Consider the following 17,764-nt stretch of genomic DNA (forward strand, 5'->3'; position numbering starts at 1 on the left):
TTTCAATGTGTCATAGTTTTGCAGTTTGAAGAGCATAACATTAAAAAATGTGATTTATAGGATAAATCAAACTGAATAGAAAATCCACCATGTCTTTTAAACACTGCAGGAACTGTAAATAAATTAGTTTAAATTCCTTCAAACACACACTCAAGTCTTCCTGATTCTTTTGTGTTTTAGCGTCAAAATGTAGTGAGATCATGGACAATACACCGAAAAATTAGTTTAAAGAGATCATTTCCTAATAATATGTTTATGTAAATAACTAAAAAGCAGTAAAATTATATCACTTGCTAGAGGATGATTTCAGACAGCAACAGGAGATTCTGACAAGTGGAAAGTAAACACAGGAGACAACTGATGTGATCAGCTGTTTCCCTTAGTCGTTTTTGAAGTTACATTATACATGGAGTTAATGTTTATTCTCTGCATTTAATGTCATCAGTGTTTTCTGCCATCTATTGGTCTAAATGAACAATTTCAACACTGCGCTTATAATCTATACTGACATCAGTGTAGACAGCTGTAGTATTTCTGTGAATATCAGGCTATTTACAGCAGAAATATCAGTATTTGAAGTTTTGTTGTTGATGTTTATTGGGATTTTTTATACATATAATGGGAACAGACTATATAATTATACAAATGGAAAAATAGATAAAATGCTTCTTTCCTAATTGTGGTCTTTGGGAGTTATTAACAGTTATTAAGATCCACGCACAAAGACTGGAAGAAATAGCGCGCTGCTAGGAACTAATATTTGTAGTGAAAGTTTCCAGTCGAACACACAGACTGACGGAGCAAGTACGGTAGGAGTACGCGCGCAGGTAAATCCGCTCCTGAGTTTCGTTCAGTTCATTTCTGTTTAATGTCTTTAAACGTTGGGTTTGTGTTTGTCTGTAAAACGTGTATTTGTGTGTCTTCGTTCCGCTCTCAGGCCGCTTCAGTTTGAAGGTGTTTTAGCCCAGTTAGCAGCTAATGTAGCGTTAGCATTAGCTGCAGCTAACGGCTTGTTGTTGTAGCATCAGGAGCTAATGCCACAAAAATCAGAGGAAGGAATTATCTTTTATGCTAAACTATTGTGTTTTCACGATGAATTAAACGTTAAATAACCTCCAGAGAACAGGTCATTTCTGTCAGTGTGTTGCTAAAATGGATAAAACTAAACGCACTTCGTTCTCAGCAAAGACAAACCTGTAGCTTCGTCAGGCTGCAGTTAGTTTAGTCGGGATGTAGTTTGAGCCTTTTAGGAAGCGATAAGAGCAAATATCTGGGTCACAGAGGTGCTTAGGTACTATAATGTGTTGTATTTGATTGATTAGGAAGCACAAATGCATATATTTTATATGTAAAGATTCTAGAAATACCTTAGCAGTTTTAACCGACAAACTGAATGGATCATCTGTACGACAGGAGAGCTGCAACGACTAGATGATTAATCGATTAGATGTAAACTTTTATAGTAATTGTCAACTATTAAGGTAAGCAGTTAGTTTGAGAACAAAAAACTCTGATTCCTGCTTTTTAATTTGTAATATTTTCTTATTTGTTTTATACTGAAAATGTTTGGGTTAGGGCTGCACAGTGGATCAGAGATTGGCACTGTTGCCCTCAGTTGGAAGATCCTCAGAAGATCCTTCTCAAGGAAGATCCCTGGAAGGCTGGAGGTCCAGGGATCTTCTACTGAGCATCTGCTAGCTGCAAGGCAACAAAGATGTAAATTTGCGTAGGTGTGAATATGAGTGTGATTGTTTGTCTCTAAGTGTAGCCCTGTGACAGGCTGTTACCTGTCCAGGTGAACATGTGACAGGCTGTTACCTGTCCAGGTGAACATGTGACAGACTGTTACCTGTCCAGGTGAACATGTGACAGACTGTTACCTGTCCAGGTGTCCTCTGTCTTCACCTAAGATAGACTCCGGCCCCCAGTGACCCTAGTGAGGACTAAGTGGTGTATAGATGGATGGATGTTTGAGTTGTAGACAAAACAAGATGTCTAAAGATGTGACTTTGAGCTCTAGAGAATAAAGAGTAACATTTCTTTACACCATTTTAAATACTTTCTAGACCAAGCAGGTCATTACTAAGTTGAAAGAATAATCAATTGTTGCAGCTCTGATAGACGTTCCTGATTAAATGTTAGCACAGGGGCCACTTTTCCTTTAATCATCCTTTTATTAATGCAGTTCTTCTTGTTTTACCAGTTCTTCCTCTAAGCCTGAAACAGCTGCTGGTGTGGTGAGTAAATCCAGGGATAAACCACCAACCATGACGTCTCTGGTAAGTCCTGACCTCACTCTGAACGTCTCACTTTTATTCCTGTTAATGAGGCTCAGTGTTGTGGCAGACGCACGACTTCAAACACATGAAAAGTTAACTGCATTAAATACGTCATCAAGACAGCATTAGTGTTTAATTTACCGCAGCTCAGCATGCTCTACAGCAGGGGTGTCAAACATGCAGTCCTCCAGAGGGTCCGTTAAAGTGTAAAAATTCCAGAGAAGACATTAACTGCAGATTGTAAATTAGTAAAACTATAAATTTAAAATTATTTCTAGACCATGACAAGTTGTTTAGATCATAAAGTAAAATACTAGATTGCTTGTTGTTGTTTTGTGTCTCATTTTTGCAGTAGTTTGTTTCTGGGTTTTTTTGTCTAATGTTGTCATTTTTTTGTCTCGCTTGTGTTTTATTTACTTATTTTTGTCACTTTTGATGTGTTTTGCTTTATTCATTGTTTTGTTGTTTTTGTCATTTAATTTTTTTCTCACTTGTGTTGTTTTGTATTTTTTTGTCATTTTGTTTCTTTTCTTATTTTTTATCTCATTTGTGGCATTTGTATATTTTTTGTCTTGTTTTTGTCTATTTTTTGTCATTTTGTTTCTCAGAATATTTTGTATAAAGATAACTCCGTAATATGACCATTTTCAGAATGAATTTTTTTGCACTAAAACAAAGGAAACATTAGGAGTTGTGGTTACTTATCAGTTATTATGCTGTGATTGTACTGGTCCAGATCATTTGCCATCGTCGATGAGTTTGACTCCCCTGCTCTACAGTAATGAGATCAAAAGATGCCGTGGTGTGAACTGTTGTGCCCATCATTAAAGTTGATGTAAAAATGGTAGAAAACAGAGAGCTGAGACGAATCCCTCTGAAAGAAATGTTGTGGATTTGTTTGTCTTGCAGGGGAGCAGCAGTTCCTCGACCACAGAATACATTGTACGAGTCCCCAAGTGAGTAACATGCAAATGTCCAAGGAGAAGTGTGTTTACAAGCCCTGTCCACGGCCTCACATGTCACCAGCTTGTTTTATTTAGAATCTGAAAGAGAAATCTTGAATGTTGCTTTTTCAGTGCAGATTTTTGTTTGCTTAGGGATTTCTAAAAGGAAGTGATATTAAATAAGGCTTTTAGAAGCATTGACTTCTGCCTCACAGTGACTAAAAACATAGTTATCACGTCAGTCTCCCTTATTCAAGTGCATGTGTGTTGTGTCATGATTATAGCGCCGTCAGGTGTTCCGTTATGGGTTTGGAATTAATGCGATGTTTGTAAGCCTTAATTTAATGAAAAATTGAGTTTGTTAAAATGAGTGGCATCATTTTGTAATGTTGTTGAGGATTTTTTTAGATTGTGAGGTTGTGTTCTGGTGATGTTGATGCTAAAATGTGTTTTCATGAACAGAAAATGATTTGTTGCTTTTTATGGTGAATACTGTAGATGTGAATGAAGCCGTTTGTCTTTTATCTGAATAGGTCTTGAAATGTAAACTGTTCTTTGACCCTGAATGGGAATAAGCAGGAAATGGTAATAACTTTATATTTGCACTTCTGTTTGTCCGCCCCACAGAAACACGAGCAAGAAGTACAATATAATGTCTTTCAATGCAGGGGACAGAGTCAGCTGTTCAACCTGGACACAGGTGGGCTTCTTGTCACTTATTTCTAGACCTGAAAAAGCTGGATTTACCTTTTGGAGAAGCCAGAGTCGGTATGAGACGAGGCGACCAGTGTGATTATCCCACTTTCCTTGCAGGCTCGTATGGAAAGAGACATGAGCGCTCGGCGGATATTCGGAGAGGAAGAGACGACGGAAGGTGCAGCCGGTAGCGAGTTTGGCAAAAAGCAGCGCGAGGAGGCTCGACGGAAGAAGTTTGGCATCGTGACCCGTGAGTTCAAAGTGGAGGACCAGCCTTGGATTCTTAAGGTTAATGGAAAAGCCGGCAAGAGGTGAGAAGAGAGGCGGCTCTTTATTCTGGAACTCATTCTTATTTTCACTGTCCTACTAACACTAAAAATGTTAGTTTAAATATACTTACACAAGTCATGAGAACAGCTCAGGGTATTTGTTATTATTTACAGGTATTCGTTTTGACAGCTACTTGAAATCTTCACTGAGTTTTAGATGTAAAAAGGTAAAAGCCTTTAGTGGTTAAAATATGTCCTGTATTTTTTTACAGTGTGATGACAAAACATTTGCCAAAATAAAGAATCAAGAAAAGCACTCTGAGAGCGCTGTACTCCACCAAGGCTGCTCAGTCTTTGAAATCTTTAATAGAAAATGACCTTACGCTGAGCACAGGCGTGTGTTCTGCATGTGTACATTATGAACGGATACCGGATCACATGATCTAAATATGTAGCGGCCGGAACTGATGGGACTCAGAAACACCCGCACAGTTTAATCAGTTGTTCCTTGGATCATTTCTGATGGATAAGTCCTGATAAGTCTTCAGACGTAGATTTGAAAAATCTAATCACTTGGTCCATGTGTCATTTCTGACCTTGCCTGGAAATTTTCTCCAAATCTGTTAGTCCGATTTTGACGTTTATCCATATGTCTGTCAGAGTAGTAATTCTTGGTTGTAATCTGTCTACACTACAGCCTCTCTCTCCCTCTGTCTGTCAGGTTCAAAGGACAGAAGAAGGGCGGTGTTACAGAAAATGCGTCCTACTACATCTTTACTCAGTGTCCTGACGGCGCCTTCGAGGCCTTTCCTGTTCACGGCTGGTACAACTTTACACCGCAGGCCAAGCACCGAACACTGACTGCTGAGGAAGCCGAGGAGGAGTGGGGCAGGTAGGAGGCCGGGAAACAAAAAAGGGATGATTGTTTGTGTCGGTGAAGAAAACTATGTGCCCAGTTAGAGATTCTGTTGTTTTTCCAGGAGGAACAAGGTGGTGAATCACTTCAGCATCATGCTTCAGAGACGCCTTCGGGAGCAGGAGCGTGGCGAGGAGGACGAAGACGATGGAGATAAATCAGGGAAGAAGAAAAAGAAGGGTGGTGGGAGAGGGGGTGACCTGCGCATTCATGACCTGGAAGACGATCTGGAGATGAGCAGCGACGACAGCGACAGCAGTATGGGAGACGGTAAGGAGGAAGACGCTCCTGACAGCCGCTCATAGAGGACAGCTGGAACACATTCAGTGTTCTGTTATTCTGACGTATTTGTCCATTTTCTCCTTTCCTATTTGATCTTCTGACTTTCTATTCTGCCCTCTCTCTGTTTTAGACGGAGAGAGCAAGGCTAAGGCGAAGAAAGAGGCAGGGAAGGGAAAAGGAAAGAAAAAGAAGCGAAAGAGCAATGATAAGGAGGCCCTGGAAGACAGCGATGACGGAGACTACGAGGGTCTAGAAGTGGATTACATGTCAGATGAAAGCAGGTCAGATCCAGAAACGCTCCGTCTTCATGGACAATAGTAATAATAGTACTAGATTACTGTTAGTAACGTGTTGCTTTGCTTTCCTGAATCAGCTCAGACGAAGAGCCAGAAAAGGTGAAGCCCAACAGAGGAGGAGAGGAGCACCCTAAAGGTCAGATCAGGTTTTATTGAATGTGAAAAAGCCAGAAAAATACAGAGGATGTGTATGATGTAGATAGGACCGTTTAAGTGCTTAATGGTATGAAAAAATCTGAAGAACTCGGTGATATTTAGACTGTTTCCTTCCTACGCGTTTGTCCGTTTTAGGGATCGATGAGGCGTCTGAAAGCGAGGAAGAGAGCGAGGAGGAAAAACAGAACGAAGAGGAAACAAAAGAGGAGGAAGAGGAGGAGGAAGGAAAAAAAACTCCAGTTCAAATGGAAAAGAAGAAGAAAAAAGGTGCAGGCCTTCTCACAAACACACTGGATTGATGGATGTTTTTAAAATGTGATGCATGAGGACAGAGTAACCCTGAGCTGTGTGGTTTGGTCCGTCGCAGACAGCAGCGGGGAATCGGACAGCTCAGACGACAGCGACATCGAGGGAGAGACGGCCTCGGCTTTGTTCATGGTGGTTCGTGTGTGTGTGGCTGAATAAATGGATAACTTTGATGATTTATCTTAAGAAACAACATGATTAGTGACACAGTTTTAGAGTTGTTGTATGGCAGTGGTGAGTGTGAACGTGTGAATGATTCTGCATTCGCATATTTGCTCTTGTAGTTTGTCATTGTTTCCATCAAACTGCTCTTCTGTTCCCTGTCTTTTAGAAGAAGCGTACGCCTCCTAAGCGCCCCGGCGGCCGCGGGTCTGCAGGGAGCTCCAGAGCCGGCAGTCGTCCCGGAACGCCGTCCATAGACTCCGCCTCCACCTCCAACACGCTACGGGCTGCTGCCAGCAAGCTAGAGCAAGGTGTTTGCTCATGATTCAACACTATGCCATATCCTAAAATGTGAATGTATTTATTTCTGTATTTGATGGAGACAGTGTGCATTAATGAACGTCTGTTTAGACGGCAACAGACATAAATATGCCAGGTTATAGCAACCATGCTAAGTTACATCCACAGACAGGTAAAAAAACAAACATCGCAGTGAAACATAGGACAGTAGGTCACAATAAAAGCACATTTAAGCAGGACAGATATTATCCTGTTTCTATTGCAGCTAAATCCTCCTTTTCTGCAGGTAAGAGACAGACTCAGGGTCCTGGCACCGACTCACCGGCCGCCAAAAGGCTGAAGATGGAGCCCAGCAGCCAGAGCCCCGTTCCCTCTGGGAAGAGCACACCTCAACCCCCTTCAGGAAAATCCACTCCCAGCTCAAGGTACTTTCTTCTTTTCTGCGTCTTACACGTGTCCAGTTATTTATTTCTTCTTCCCTGAAACCAGAGAACGCATCACGGTTCAAAAGCCAACATGAAAATACAGCTGGGTGTTTAACCCTCCTATCGCCATCAAATTTACAGACATCTTTTATCCTTGAGGTCAGTTTGACTCCAGCAATTTAAATCTCCAGAAAATTATTAAAATTGTTTTCAAAGTTTATGTGTCAGGAACTTTAGGTCTGTTTGTTGACTACCTGACAACAAGCCCCACCCACCTCCCCTCAACCACCCAGAACACCAGAAATAAACAGATCACAGTAAAATCTCACTGACTGACCTAGAATTGGAGAGGGATCTCTTTGTTTTCTGTAACATTTGGAATGAAAAACTATTTCTGTTATCAAGAATAGTAACACAAATATTATGTAACACAATTTCAAAAAGTTTAGGACCCTCAAGTTTGTTTTGAAGATTATAAAATTACGTGTTTTGTTGACCTCAGTATCAGCAAAACAAGCAAAACTAAACCGTGTAAAATGTTGATGTTTCTTCTATGTTTTCTAGCTAAAAGCCTCAAAGAACGCTGATGTGTACAACATGTGTACAGGACATTAAAAACATATCATCACATTTGTTTTATGATTACCCAGCTGTCCCTATTAAGTTAGGAAACGTCTTTAAATGTGAAGAAAAAAATGATGTCAATGAATTATGTAGAGATATTAAACATTGAAATTCACCCCAAATATAATATGTGTGTTAATTTCAGCCTAAAAAGCATGTTTGAGTGAGTTTCTCTTCATTTGCTTCGCAGCGATGTGCAGCTAACAGAGGAAGCGGTGCGCCGCTACCTGATCCGCAAACCCATGACCACCAAAGACCTGCTGAAGAAGTTCCAGACCAAGCGCACAGGTTTGAGCAGCGAGCAGACCGTCAACGTGCTCGCTCAGATCCTCAAACGCCTCAATCCAGAGCGCAAAAACGTAAACGACAAAATGCACTTCTACCTCACCGAGTAGCCGAGGGAGGAGAGGGGTGGGGTGGTGGGAGGCAGAGGGAAGGAGAAGGTCTGGAAATGAAGCTGAACCCTCAGGAGAGAGGGTTTGGGTCACAACGTGTGCAGTGACACGCCACAGCATGAAGGTGGAACTGTCTTCTCAAGTGTTTTTTGTCGAAAAGTATTTTGTCAATTTGTTTTTCATAGTCTGATAATTTCCCATAAATCAACAGACACCTCAGTGAGTGAAGAACAGCTCAGTTTCTGTGAGGTTCTCTACCTGTGTAAACTTAGAAGTGGATGAAAACAAAAGACTTTAACTGTTTTTTTTAGGTAGAAACTTTTCTAATAAAATGGACTAAAACATTTGCTTTAACCATCTTATTATTCAAACAGCATTGTACGGGGATGGAAACCAGCAACTGAAACATATGGAGAAATGTTTAGTAGTAATCTGAATTTGAGCCTGATTAATCTGAAAAAGCAAAACTAAACATCAGAAATAGAATAAGATGAACTAGACGCAGTGTTTCAGTGGCAGGCCGTCTTTCTAGCTGGACGGACAGAAACACAAACAGGTTATCTCCACCGAACTAAAGGAGGATGCAAATACTCATCCAAAGCTCTCATTTGCAAGCGTGCCTCGTGTTTGTTGTTGTAGCCGTGAGTTTGTTTCAACATGCTGGATAAAATGCAGGGTTTTATAGGAGAGGTTTCATTGTGATGTTGAGGTTTGAGCAGCTTTTTGTGTGTTCATCATGAAGACATCAAACTGTGAGCTTCTTTAAGGGTGTAGTGATGAAGTCTGGGAGACGATCTTCCTCATCTGGTAACAAACTGATTTATTAAGAGGCCAAAGGGATGCTGGATTTGAACTTTTGAGCTTAATAGGAAATATTAAGCTCAATAACCATAAGGGATACAATTTAAAGATTATATTCAACATTACAAAAGTAACTTTGTACAAAAAAATTCTATATAAAAATGCTTCTTAAAAGACCATTTCCTATTTTGAGACATTTTGCACAAAAGTTGACCAAACTGTCAGAAATGAAAACCGTCTAAGGAGGTTCTTATTCCAGATGTGGAGCAGATCCAGCACCTAACCTTTGTTCTAAACTGCACTGGTTAAAGCCTCATGCACAGTGCAAGAACACAAAAATACAGAAAGGAACATTCATTTAATAAATTCTTCTTGGTTTTTGTTTGAAGCCAGAGCAGCTGGTGTGAGGAGTGTCAGGACTCTACTGCATCTATTTGGCAGCTTTACTTTCTTTCAGATGAAGATGTTTCCCTCTAAACGTCACTTCTTTTCATTCGATGTTCTTCTCCCCAAAATCCAAACACGAGTGAAAATAGTTTCTTTTCTTTCCTCTGTTAATCATGTGATGAACCTCAGATTAGTCTTCTGACTTAAACTACATATGAAGTGGTTCAGACTAGCGCCACCTGCAGGAGCTGCAGCTGAGCATTCCTGCTGACACTCAGGGATCACAGATGTCCTGTATAATAATAATATCAGAATATCTCAAAAATGCTGGTATTTTTGCTTTTAAACTTTACATTTTGCTGCTACTTTTACTTGACTAGGATCTGGAGTATTTTAACGTCGCTGAATTGTATTTAAGTAAAGGATTAATCTCCTCCTTCCACCACTGCAACTCAAAACAACAGCTTATTTGAAAATCTTCAAGAATAAAGATAACTTCCGTTGCTCAAAAATGGAATTTAGCAAATCACAGGCAGTGTAATGTGCATAATAAAACTGGTCTGTTGGTGAATGTGGACAGAAAGAAGGAAGAAATGGAATGAAGTTAAATATCAGGCTGTCTAAAATCAGTTTTCCACCTGAGCGGTCAGAAAGGGAGCAAACAGTCACGTAAAGTTGTCTTTTCTTATTATATTCATTAATAATCCACCAAAATCATGATAAACTGAACCAAGAGGAGCCTTTAACACATTCATTTTCCTTTTATTTGGTAAAGTGCATTGGAAATGCTTCTCATAGAATCTCTGTATTATACAGAATTAGAGGAACACCAAAGTGATGGTGTGAATAGAAACACAGGATTTAAATGAAAGGATCTTCCCTGTATTTTAATGTTGAAGTCATTTATGTATCAAATATTTAATAGACTTGAAGCTGAGATACTCTCCAGTAGCAGGAAATAAGTGGGTTTGTTGTAATTTGGCTCATTTAAAGATAATCTGATGAATGTAGTCAAATGATAAGAGAACATTCAGTTAATTATGACGGTGGTGGAAACATCTGCTGGTTCTGTCTGACCTCATTTCTGTTCGTTAGAGCATCAAGTGCAACAAATATCAGCTTCAATATCTCAGACGTGGACTAAAACTCCATTTATGTTCCGTTAACATCCCAGCTGAGACCAGGCAGGTGTTACTCCGGAAGGCTGCGACAGATGACGGAGATCCGGCGCTGTCTGGGAACTTTCTGTCCGTTAAACACAGACTCCTCATCTTTCAGGATCTCATGAGTGTATTCGTACCGGGCCTGGTCCCTGTAGAGGAGAGGAGAGGATGAAACGCTTCTCTGTTCTGTCTGAGCGTAGATAATGTTTAAATTCAGTACAGTATGGATGGGTGTGGTTTTCCTAAACAACAGTCATTTCCAGGATTGAAGACATAGTCAAAAAGTTGAATACTTAATTAAAATCTTAATCCTGTAAAGCCTGACCCATCCAAGAATACCCAGAAAATTCAGGGGAGGGCTGAGATGTTTATGAACCATTTTAACAAAACCCATTTTAAAAAATAAAAAAACTGCCGTATCATTTTGTTTATGATATATTTTTTGCTTCACATTTGATACATTTGGAAACTTTTTTTCTCACAACAATGTTGATTTCAGAAACAAAACCTAGTTTTCTTCTATTTATTTACCGTGTTGATGAGATGGAGGTATCGGAAACTCGTGTGGCAAATGTGATACAAATGGTTCTATAGGGTTAATTTATTGTTTCTTTACTGTACCTCAGTATGTAGAGGGATCGTCTGGACAGCAGCAGGTCCAGCCGCTCGCTGGAGTCGTCCTCCTTCACTAAACGCATGATACTGTCCGACAGAAGGCTCAACCCCGCTATGGTGCTGCCGCAGAACTAGAACAGGAGCAGAGTTTCTTTATCTGGAAGTGATGCAGAATACTGGACAGGGAACTGAAAGGAAACCCACCTTGACGCTGTCGATGTGGGGCTTGATGTAGCCGGCTTTGTCCAGGTCCAGAACGTGCACGGGACCGAGGAGTGAACTGCCCTCAGAAAACGCTGCAGACCGAACACGAGCCAGGATCTCCTCACACGCTGCCCCCCAGCTCACCCGCTCCGTCTCCCGGTAGCCGTGGATCGCCTGAAAGTGAGTCCATCAGCTGTAAACTGGAATATGTTCATGTGCTGACTGATTTACAACAATATTTAATCATAATAAAATAATGTTTATATGTAAGGACAATATTTTGACAAAACTCTCTGTGAACGATTTAAATTTGTCTACAGGTCGGTTCCCAAGTGTCTGCTCAAAAACAGCTTCTGTAAAGTGGATTATAGGTTGGGTGAAGGAAAACGGTTTGATGGTAGAAATGACAAAAACAAGACAGAAAACGACAGAATCGAGACAGAAATTTTAAAAAAAGGACAGAAAAAACCCTCATTAACAGGTGATGCCAGCATGTGGGACATGTTCCATCTATTATAATTATTATTTAAAATGTTGGTTAAAAAAATGTTCCCACAATTGCAAGAGACATAATAGAAAAAATAAAACCCCCAAAAAGGAGCTTTATATTTAATTTTCACTGTTTTATTAGAGGTTCAGTTTGGTCATCAGGACAAGAGAAAAATGTCATTTTAGGGGAACTCCAGACTTATTCGGTATTTTTAAAAATGTATTCAGTCATTCTTTTCTCCCATTTTTTTTAGATTTGGTCTCAGGACAAGAACATTCACACAACTACTTCATGTTGTAGGATTTGGATTATTAGAAATTTGATGTAAAATGTCCTCCAGTTTTGAAGTGAGCCTTAAATTGCAAATTTGATTTAAATCTGTCAGAAAAAATGCACTTAGTTTCCACAAATTGTCTGCAGCTTTGCATTGGACTGAAAAGGGTTTGTGTGTTTTACCAGCCAGTCAGGGCTGTTTAATGCAGATTAAGAGAACCAAAACACAGTTTAAAGGCGGGAGTTGTTGTAAAACGGCTGTTTTCCTGCTGTCTCTGATCAACTGGAACCTGAAAACTGACAGAAATGATGAGGAGATGTTGGTGTGTCAGTAGCAGCATCTTGACTCTCACAGCTGGACTGAATTAAAGGTAAACACGCGTTCATTTCATCTCCCCTGGCTGATAATAACTGATCCGGTGGTTCTCTAACATCTGGACTCACATCGTCCCAGTGGTCGAACTCGTAGCGTTTCCTCCTCAGACCAGGTTCCAGCTCCTGCAGGAGAGCAGCCTCCTCCTCCTCGGTGATGAAGCCGGTCCTCACCTCCACCTGCAGGCCGAGTCTCAGCACCAGCTGCCGGTTTGACCCGACGACCGGAGCCTCGTCCCGGAGCGGAGACGTGCCGCCGGTGGTTCTGGAGCTCAGACGGCGGCGGTGAATCGAATAAACGGCCGGTTTGTGGATTTGTTTTAATATCGTCACCAAAAGTTTCATTTTTCTCTCTGAAATATGATCATAAAGGAGAGTTTACGAGGTTCTATTTACGTTTTAACTGCGTCGCACGAAGTCAAGCTCTGGGAGCCGCCATCTTGGAAACGCAATGCACTGTGGGGGTTGTAGTCTAACGGCAATAAAAGACGAAAAGACACGAATCACGGCTAGAAAACTTAATAGTTCTGTAGACAACTATAGACAAAGTAACATTTATTTTGAAATCGCATAAAAACGTCTATATATATACGCACACGTCAGGTATTTAATTATACCATAGCTGCTGTGTATTTTTTTTGTAAAATCAATGTCAAGATGTGGGGAAAAAAATCTTAAAGCTAATCTTTCATGTGGAGATTTGGCTTCTGTAAAGCATATTGAGACAATCTGACCTGTAATTGGCACTGTACAAATAAAATTGAATTGAACTGAATTTGCGTAAAATAAATAATAGATAATAATTTATATTTTTTAAAGATATTACCTGAAATTTACAAATTCACACTTTGCACAAAATAACCCACCGCAATGAGACTTTATTCTGTTACCCATCATGACCAGACTTTTATTTCTTTTCTTCTTTCATAATAATCTAATTATCTACAGTTTATACAGCCCATAATGGACAGTGATGGTGATTTTTAATGGCTGTCAGTAAGTCCTGGTTCGTTTTTATTCCCATCCATGTGTTTGTGCTTTATGTTAATGCGCTGGCTGTGCTTCCAGGCATGCATGCAAAGCCACAAAAGACTCCTACTGAGAGGCGGCCTTCCTCCTGCTCTCATGGCTCTGGGATATGGACGCACAAATAGATGAGCAGCGATGCAGAGAAAACCACCAGATGCACATGTTGGAGTTCTCTGCTGTGAACAGAGGAGGGCAGTGAACACCAGAGAGTGTCTGAACGCTCAGGTTAGTGGTCACCTGCCTCAACATGTGGTCAGAGCAGGTGGAGTTACCAGTTTGTTCACATACAGTCAGAGCTGGACGAAATCTGCACTAAAATGTCTCGTTTGTTGCTGGGCTGGTTGTTGAAATGCATCATGTGGATTTGATTTGTTGTAAATGTCATCCTAATTGTTCATTTATTAATAATATAGCTGTTTATGATGACATTGAGTGACAGCCTCCACCATAATTAAACAGAAGACTGAAATCTCGCTTGTAGATTTGAAAAAACAACAACAGTATCTCAGTATAGAAATTTATAAATACAGTACTGTTCAAAAGTTTAGGGTCACCCGGACATTTTCATGTTTTCCATTTTTTCCGTTTTTTATCGTTCTAAAATATCATAAAAACATAGCTAAAATATATTAAAAGACACAGTAAAACATGCAATAAAAAATAGTAAAAATATAGCAAAAAATATAGCAAAATATATTAAAAATACAGCAAAAATATAGTGAAATATATGAAAAATACAATAAAAATACAGCAAAAATATAGCAAAATATATTAAAAATGTAATAAAAAATAGTAAATATACAGCAAAAATTTAGCAAAAATATATTAAAAATGCATTACAAATACAGTAAAAATATAATAAAATATATTTAAAAAATGTAAAAATATAACAAAAATAAAGCAAAAATCTATTAAAAATACAGTAAACGTATAGTCCAAATTTGTAAAAATACAAATATAATAAATACAGTGAAAATATAATTAAAAATACAGTACATTAATAGTACAATATAATAAAAATACAGGATAAATCTAGTAAAGCATTTTATCATGTCTCGATCATATCTGCTATTTATATTTATCGTGCTTCAGAAATATGCATTTGACAATATTTGTGAGCTTAAGTCATGAGCATGAAGTCAACAAAACTGTCACGTTAGCGGTTTTGATTTTACCTTGTAACTCCACACATAAAGATGCTGCTGCCTGAAGTACCCATCTTTAGATTTCTCCTGAGTGAATCCACTTGAGCTCTAGAAAGTGTTGCTTCTACAAGATGAATTATGTGATTATTTGTTTATTTTTCCCTACCGTAAAAAATATAGTACAATATAATGACAATGCAGTATAAATCTAGTAAAAATATAGTAAAACATAATAAAAATACTCTCATTTAAAAGTTTGGGCTCATCCAGACAATTCCATGTTTTCCATGAAAACTCCTACTTTTATTCATGTGCCAACATAACTGTACAAGGGCTGGATTTATCATTTATTTAATGTCGTCACTGAAAAACACTGCTTTTCTTTCAAAAATAATGACATCAAAGTGACCCCAAACTTTTGAACGCTCTTTTTAATGAATTATATTTTTTTAAAAAGTAAATATAGAAAACTGAAATAGTAAAACCAATAAATACAGAATAAAGTCAATATAAAAGCAAAAATACAGTATTCTCCATTTCCTGCTCCTTCTCTGGGCTCAGTGAGTGAGAGCTGGGAGGTGGGGAGCCTTTCTCTTAAAAAAAAAAAAAAAAAAAGGGTTAAAACAGAATGGAGAGTGAAAGAGGCGGACAGAGGAGAGAGTTCTGAGAGCAGATAAAGTGGTGACTTCATCCTCACTGGAGATTCCCCCAGAAACAAGCCGCTGGCCTACTTACCACTCAGGACAGGTTAACGTCCTCACTCTGCTGCTTTCTGTTTTCAGTCGACATCTTTGTTGAAAGTGAGGCGCAGAATATCTGTGGACTTTAAACTTTGCGTGAAAAGAGGCAGAGAATCGGATGAAGGGAGGTTTTGCTTGTGCAGCACATCTTCTTTACCCCGCTTCTCACTAGGTTAATAATTCTAGGAGTTTAAAAATGCATTATTTATCTCACCGGGCTGGAAACTTCCTAAGTAGGTATTTTTTCCTCTGTTGCACTTTATCCACCGACAAACGTTGCTTTTGGTTCATGTGTGCATTAGCTCCTGCTTATAACATCCAAATGCGTTCTCTGTATGTATAAATAACGTCGGCTGGTCTCGGTCAGTGAGCATCCACAATAAAACAAACTCCCCCTGCTTCCTCCACACACACACAGAACCGATGCGATGCCGGGTCATTGTCAGACGCCACGCTGCTGCCCCCAGCATCACATCCATCCAGCCATGAGGAGTGTTTTGGGTTCTTATTTAAATTCCCAGTTGGTGATTCAGCGGCTCGTCATCGGTCAGCTTCTCCTGCAGGCGTCATTATGTCTTCTGTTGAATCATGCGATTAATGTGAAAATCACCAGAAAAACACTTGGCAGTGGTCGTTTTTTTTTTTTTTTAACCTGTTTAACCTGTCTGCCATCACTGCACAGCAATACAGCACCAGGAAGTCAGAGTGTCAGAGGACAGGGGAAAAACCAGGCAATCATTTTAGGGTGAGGAATAATTAGGTGGTCGTGGTGAAGGAAGGATGTGAGGTTTAGCTGACACACTGAGGTGGAGCTTAAACGTGTTGAAAAACAGAAGGAAAACTCCTGCTTGTTTGCTTTTTCCTTGATTGCTCATTTCATGTCAGTGAGTTCACTCATGCTCCGTCCCCTCCCTGCCTGGCTCCATCTGTGAGCAGAAAACTAGCCGGGCTTTCAGTCACTATAACAGCAAGTTGTGCTTTAAATGTAGATTTAGTTTATCTGTCAACGCCCATCTGCTGGAATTATTGTTTTAACTTGTATGTGACACAGTTTCCTGTTGATGGACTCTCTCTGACTTTTCACTCTTTTTATTATAACATGGTAAACAACATTTTGGACCCACACTGTAATCTGTCATTAAACGATGTTTTAGCCACATTTGTTTGTGTCTGATGTGCACCGGTCTTGCAGAAGTTTCCCTGGTGGTCTGTGGAGGAGCGGGTTCAGCAGGGGCGGAGTGCTCTACATGCATCCAGCCATTGAATTATTCAGCCTTATGAATCATTGAGTCACGACACTCCTTTTTAGGCCCTCGCCTCAGAGCTCCAGCCTCACAGCTACCCACCACTTGAACATCTGACAGAGAAAGAGAAAACAACAGAGAACCATCCAGACACTTTTAGACTCTCCAGAGACGGAGCGGCTGCTTTTTTAAACATGTCGCAGTGGAACCCATGATTCCCATCATTTTTTGGTGGGTTTTTTTGGGAATAATTCTGTTGTGATTATTCATCATCCCTCTTTGAATAAAATCATTAAAAGTTAATTAGATTCTCCATCCAGTTGTGCAGAATCATTGCTTGATTTTCAAAGATGTGACCGTCATTCCTGCAGCTCCCTCACTGATTTTAACAAGCAGGCAGAATGTGAAAGATTACCTGAAGTTAATCACAGCTGGTCAGCAGAATGTATGTTTTATGAAAGGCATGAGAACTGCTACTGTATGAGAGTATGAATTCAAATCCATCATGTCTTGATGCTAACAAACCAACATCTCGTCCATCCTACTGTCTAATAAACATCCATTATTAAGATGAATTAATTATGAACTTTGATATTAAAGCGTGGGTCACTTGGAGGCAGAGGGACGAGGTTTCAATCATGCAGCCCTGCAGGGCAAAGACGACCTCCCAATTAAACACGTTCTTAATACACCCGGTTTGTGCTGTGTCTCTCCTATAGAGACAGCGCATGTCTTTTTGTGAGGTAACGATGTTTTATGCATGGACGGCCTTGGACTTGTTGTCGCTCCTCACTGCTTCTTGTGCTGGCTGTGAGGAATAACAGGTTTGGACAGAAGGCTGCTGCTCCTCAAAGGCTGCAGCTCTGAAGCGCAATAGATAATTTCACAGATCATCACACCCAAATGTAAACACACACACACACACACACACGTTTATGGACACACACAAAGACACAAGATGTAGCGGCCTACAAACAGGAAGATAATTTTTCAAAATCAAATAAACAACAAGAACAACATCATTCAAATGTCGCAAGCCAGCACAAGACTGAAACATCAGAACTGATTCAGACTTTAATTATCTCAGTAAATGACAAATACACCAAGACAATGTGGTGACAACAGAAAATTAATAGCAACGCAACTTTTTCAATACTTGCTTTCAATATCAGATCACGTGTTGAAATATTTTTAGAAATTATTTGTCCCATCTCTACTTCCTCCTGTAATTTCTCTTAATTTGTCATGTTA

The 17,764-nt window shown here is 39.7% G+C and overlaps 2 protein-coding genes across 2 annotated transcripts; one reads left to right on the plus strand and one right to left on the minus strand.

Annotated features, from left to right (window-relative positions):
* Nucleotides 1-739: 739 nt before the first annotated feature.
* Nucleotides 740-8,396, plus strand: gtf2f1 (general transcription factor IIF, polypeptide 1). The gene is made up of 14 exons (XM_022213453.2): nt 740-827; nt 2,204-2,279; nt 3,189-3,235; nt 3,851-3,923; nt 4,037-4,230; nt 4,910-5,080; nt 5,169-5,374; nt 5,517-5,667; nt 5,760-5,818; nt 5,974-6,105; nt 6,206-6,276; nt 6,476-6,617; nt 6,893-7,031; nt 7,846-8,396. The coding sequence occupies exons 2-14, from the start codon at nt 2,268-2,270 to the stop codon at nt 8,048-8,050; spliced, it is 1,602 nt and encodes a 533-aa protein (XP_022069145.1). The 5' UTR covers nt 740-827; nt 2,204-2,267; the 3' UTR covers nt 8,051-8,396.
* A 1,583-nt stretch (nt 8,397-9,979) lies between these two features.
* On the minus strand, nt 9,980-12,823 carry alkbh7 (alkB homolog 7). The gene is made up of 4 exons (XM_022213454.2): nt 12,428-12,823; nt 11,221-11,394; nt 11,023-11,147; nt 9,980-10,550 (listed from the first exon to the last, which is right to left on the minus strand). The coding sequence occupies exons 1-4, from the start codon at nt 12,698-12,700 to the stop codon at nt 10,430-10,432; spliced, it is 693 nt and encodes a 230-aa protein (XP_022069146.1). The 5' UTR covers nt 12,701-12,823; the 3' UTR covers nt 9,980-10,429.
* Between the last annotated feature and the right edge of the window lie 4,941 nt (nt 12,824-17,764).

The sequence above is a fragment of the Acanthochromis polyacanthus genome, chromosome 21 (assembly GCF_021347895.1).
Source record: "Acanthochromis polyacanthus isolate Apoly-LR-REF ecotype Palm Island chromosome 21, KAUST_Apoly_ChrSc, whole genome shotgun sequence".
NCBI lineage: Eukaryota > Metazoa > Chordata > Actinopteri > Pomacentridae > Acanthochromis > Acanthochromis polyacanthus.

Excerpts from the sequence above, each read along its gene's own strand:
- gtf2f1 (XM_022213453.2), top strand. Across the intron at positions 4,231-4,909 it reads AATGGAAAAGCCGGCAAGAG|GTTCAAAGGACAGAAGAAGG; the intron begins GTGAGAAGAGAG and ends TCTGTCTGTCAG. Across the intron at positions 5,081-5,168 it reads GCCGAGGAGGAGTGGGGCAG|GAGGAACAAGGTGGTGAATC; the intron begins GTAGGAGGCCGG and ends TTGTTTTTCCAG.
- alkbh7 (XM_022213454.2), bottom strand. The coding sequence starts at position 12,700 with ATGAAACTTTTGGTGACGATATTAAAACAAATCCACAAACCGGCCGTT. Across the intron at positions 11,148-11,220 it reads CCCACATCGACAGCGTCAAG|TTCTGCGGCAGCACCATAGC; the intron begins GTGGGTTTCCTT and ends CTCCTGTTCTAG. Across the intron at positions 10,551-11,022 it reads CGATCCCTCTACATACTGAG|GGACCAGGCCCGGTACGAAT; the intron begins GTACAGTAAAGA and ends TCTCCTCTACAG.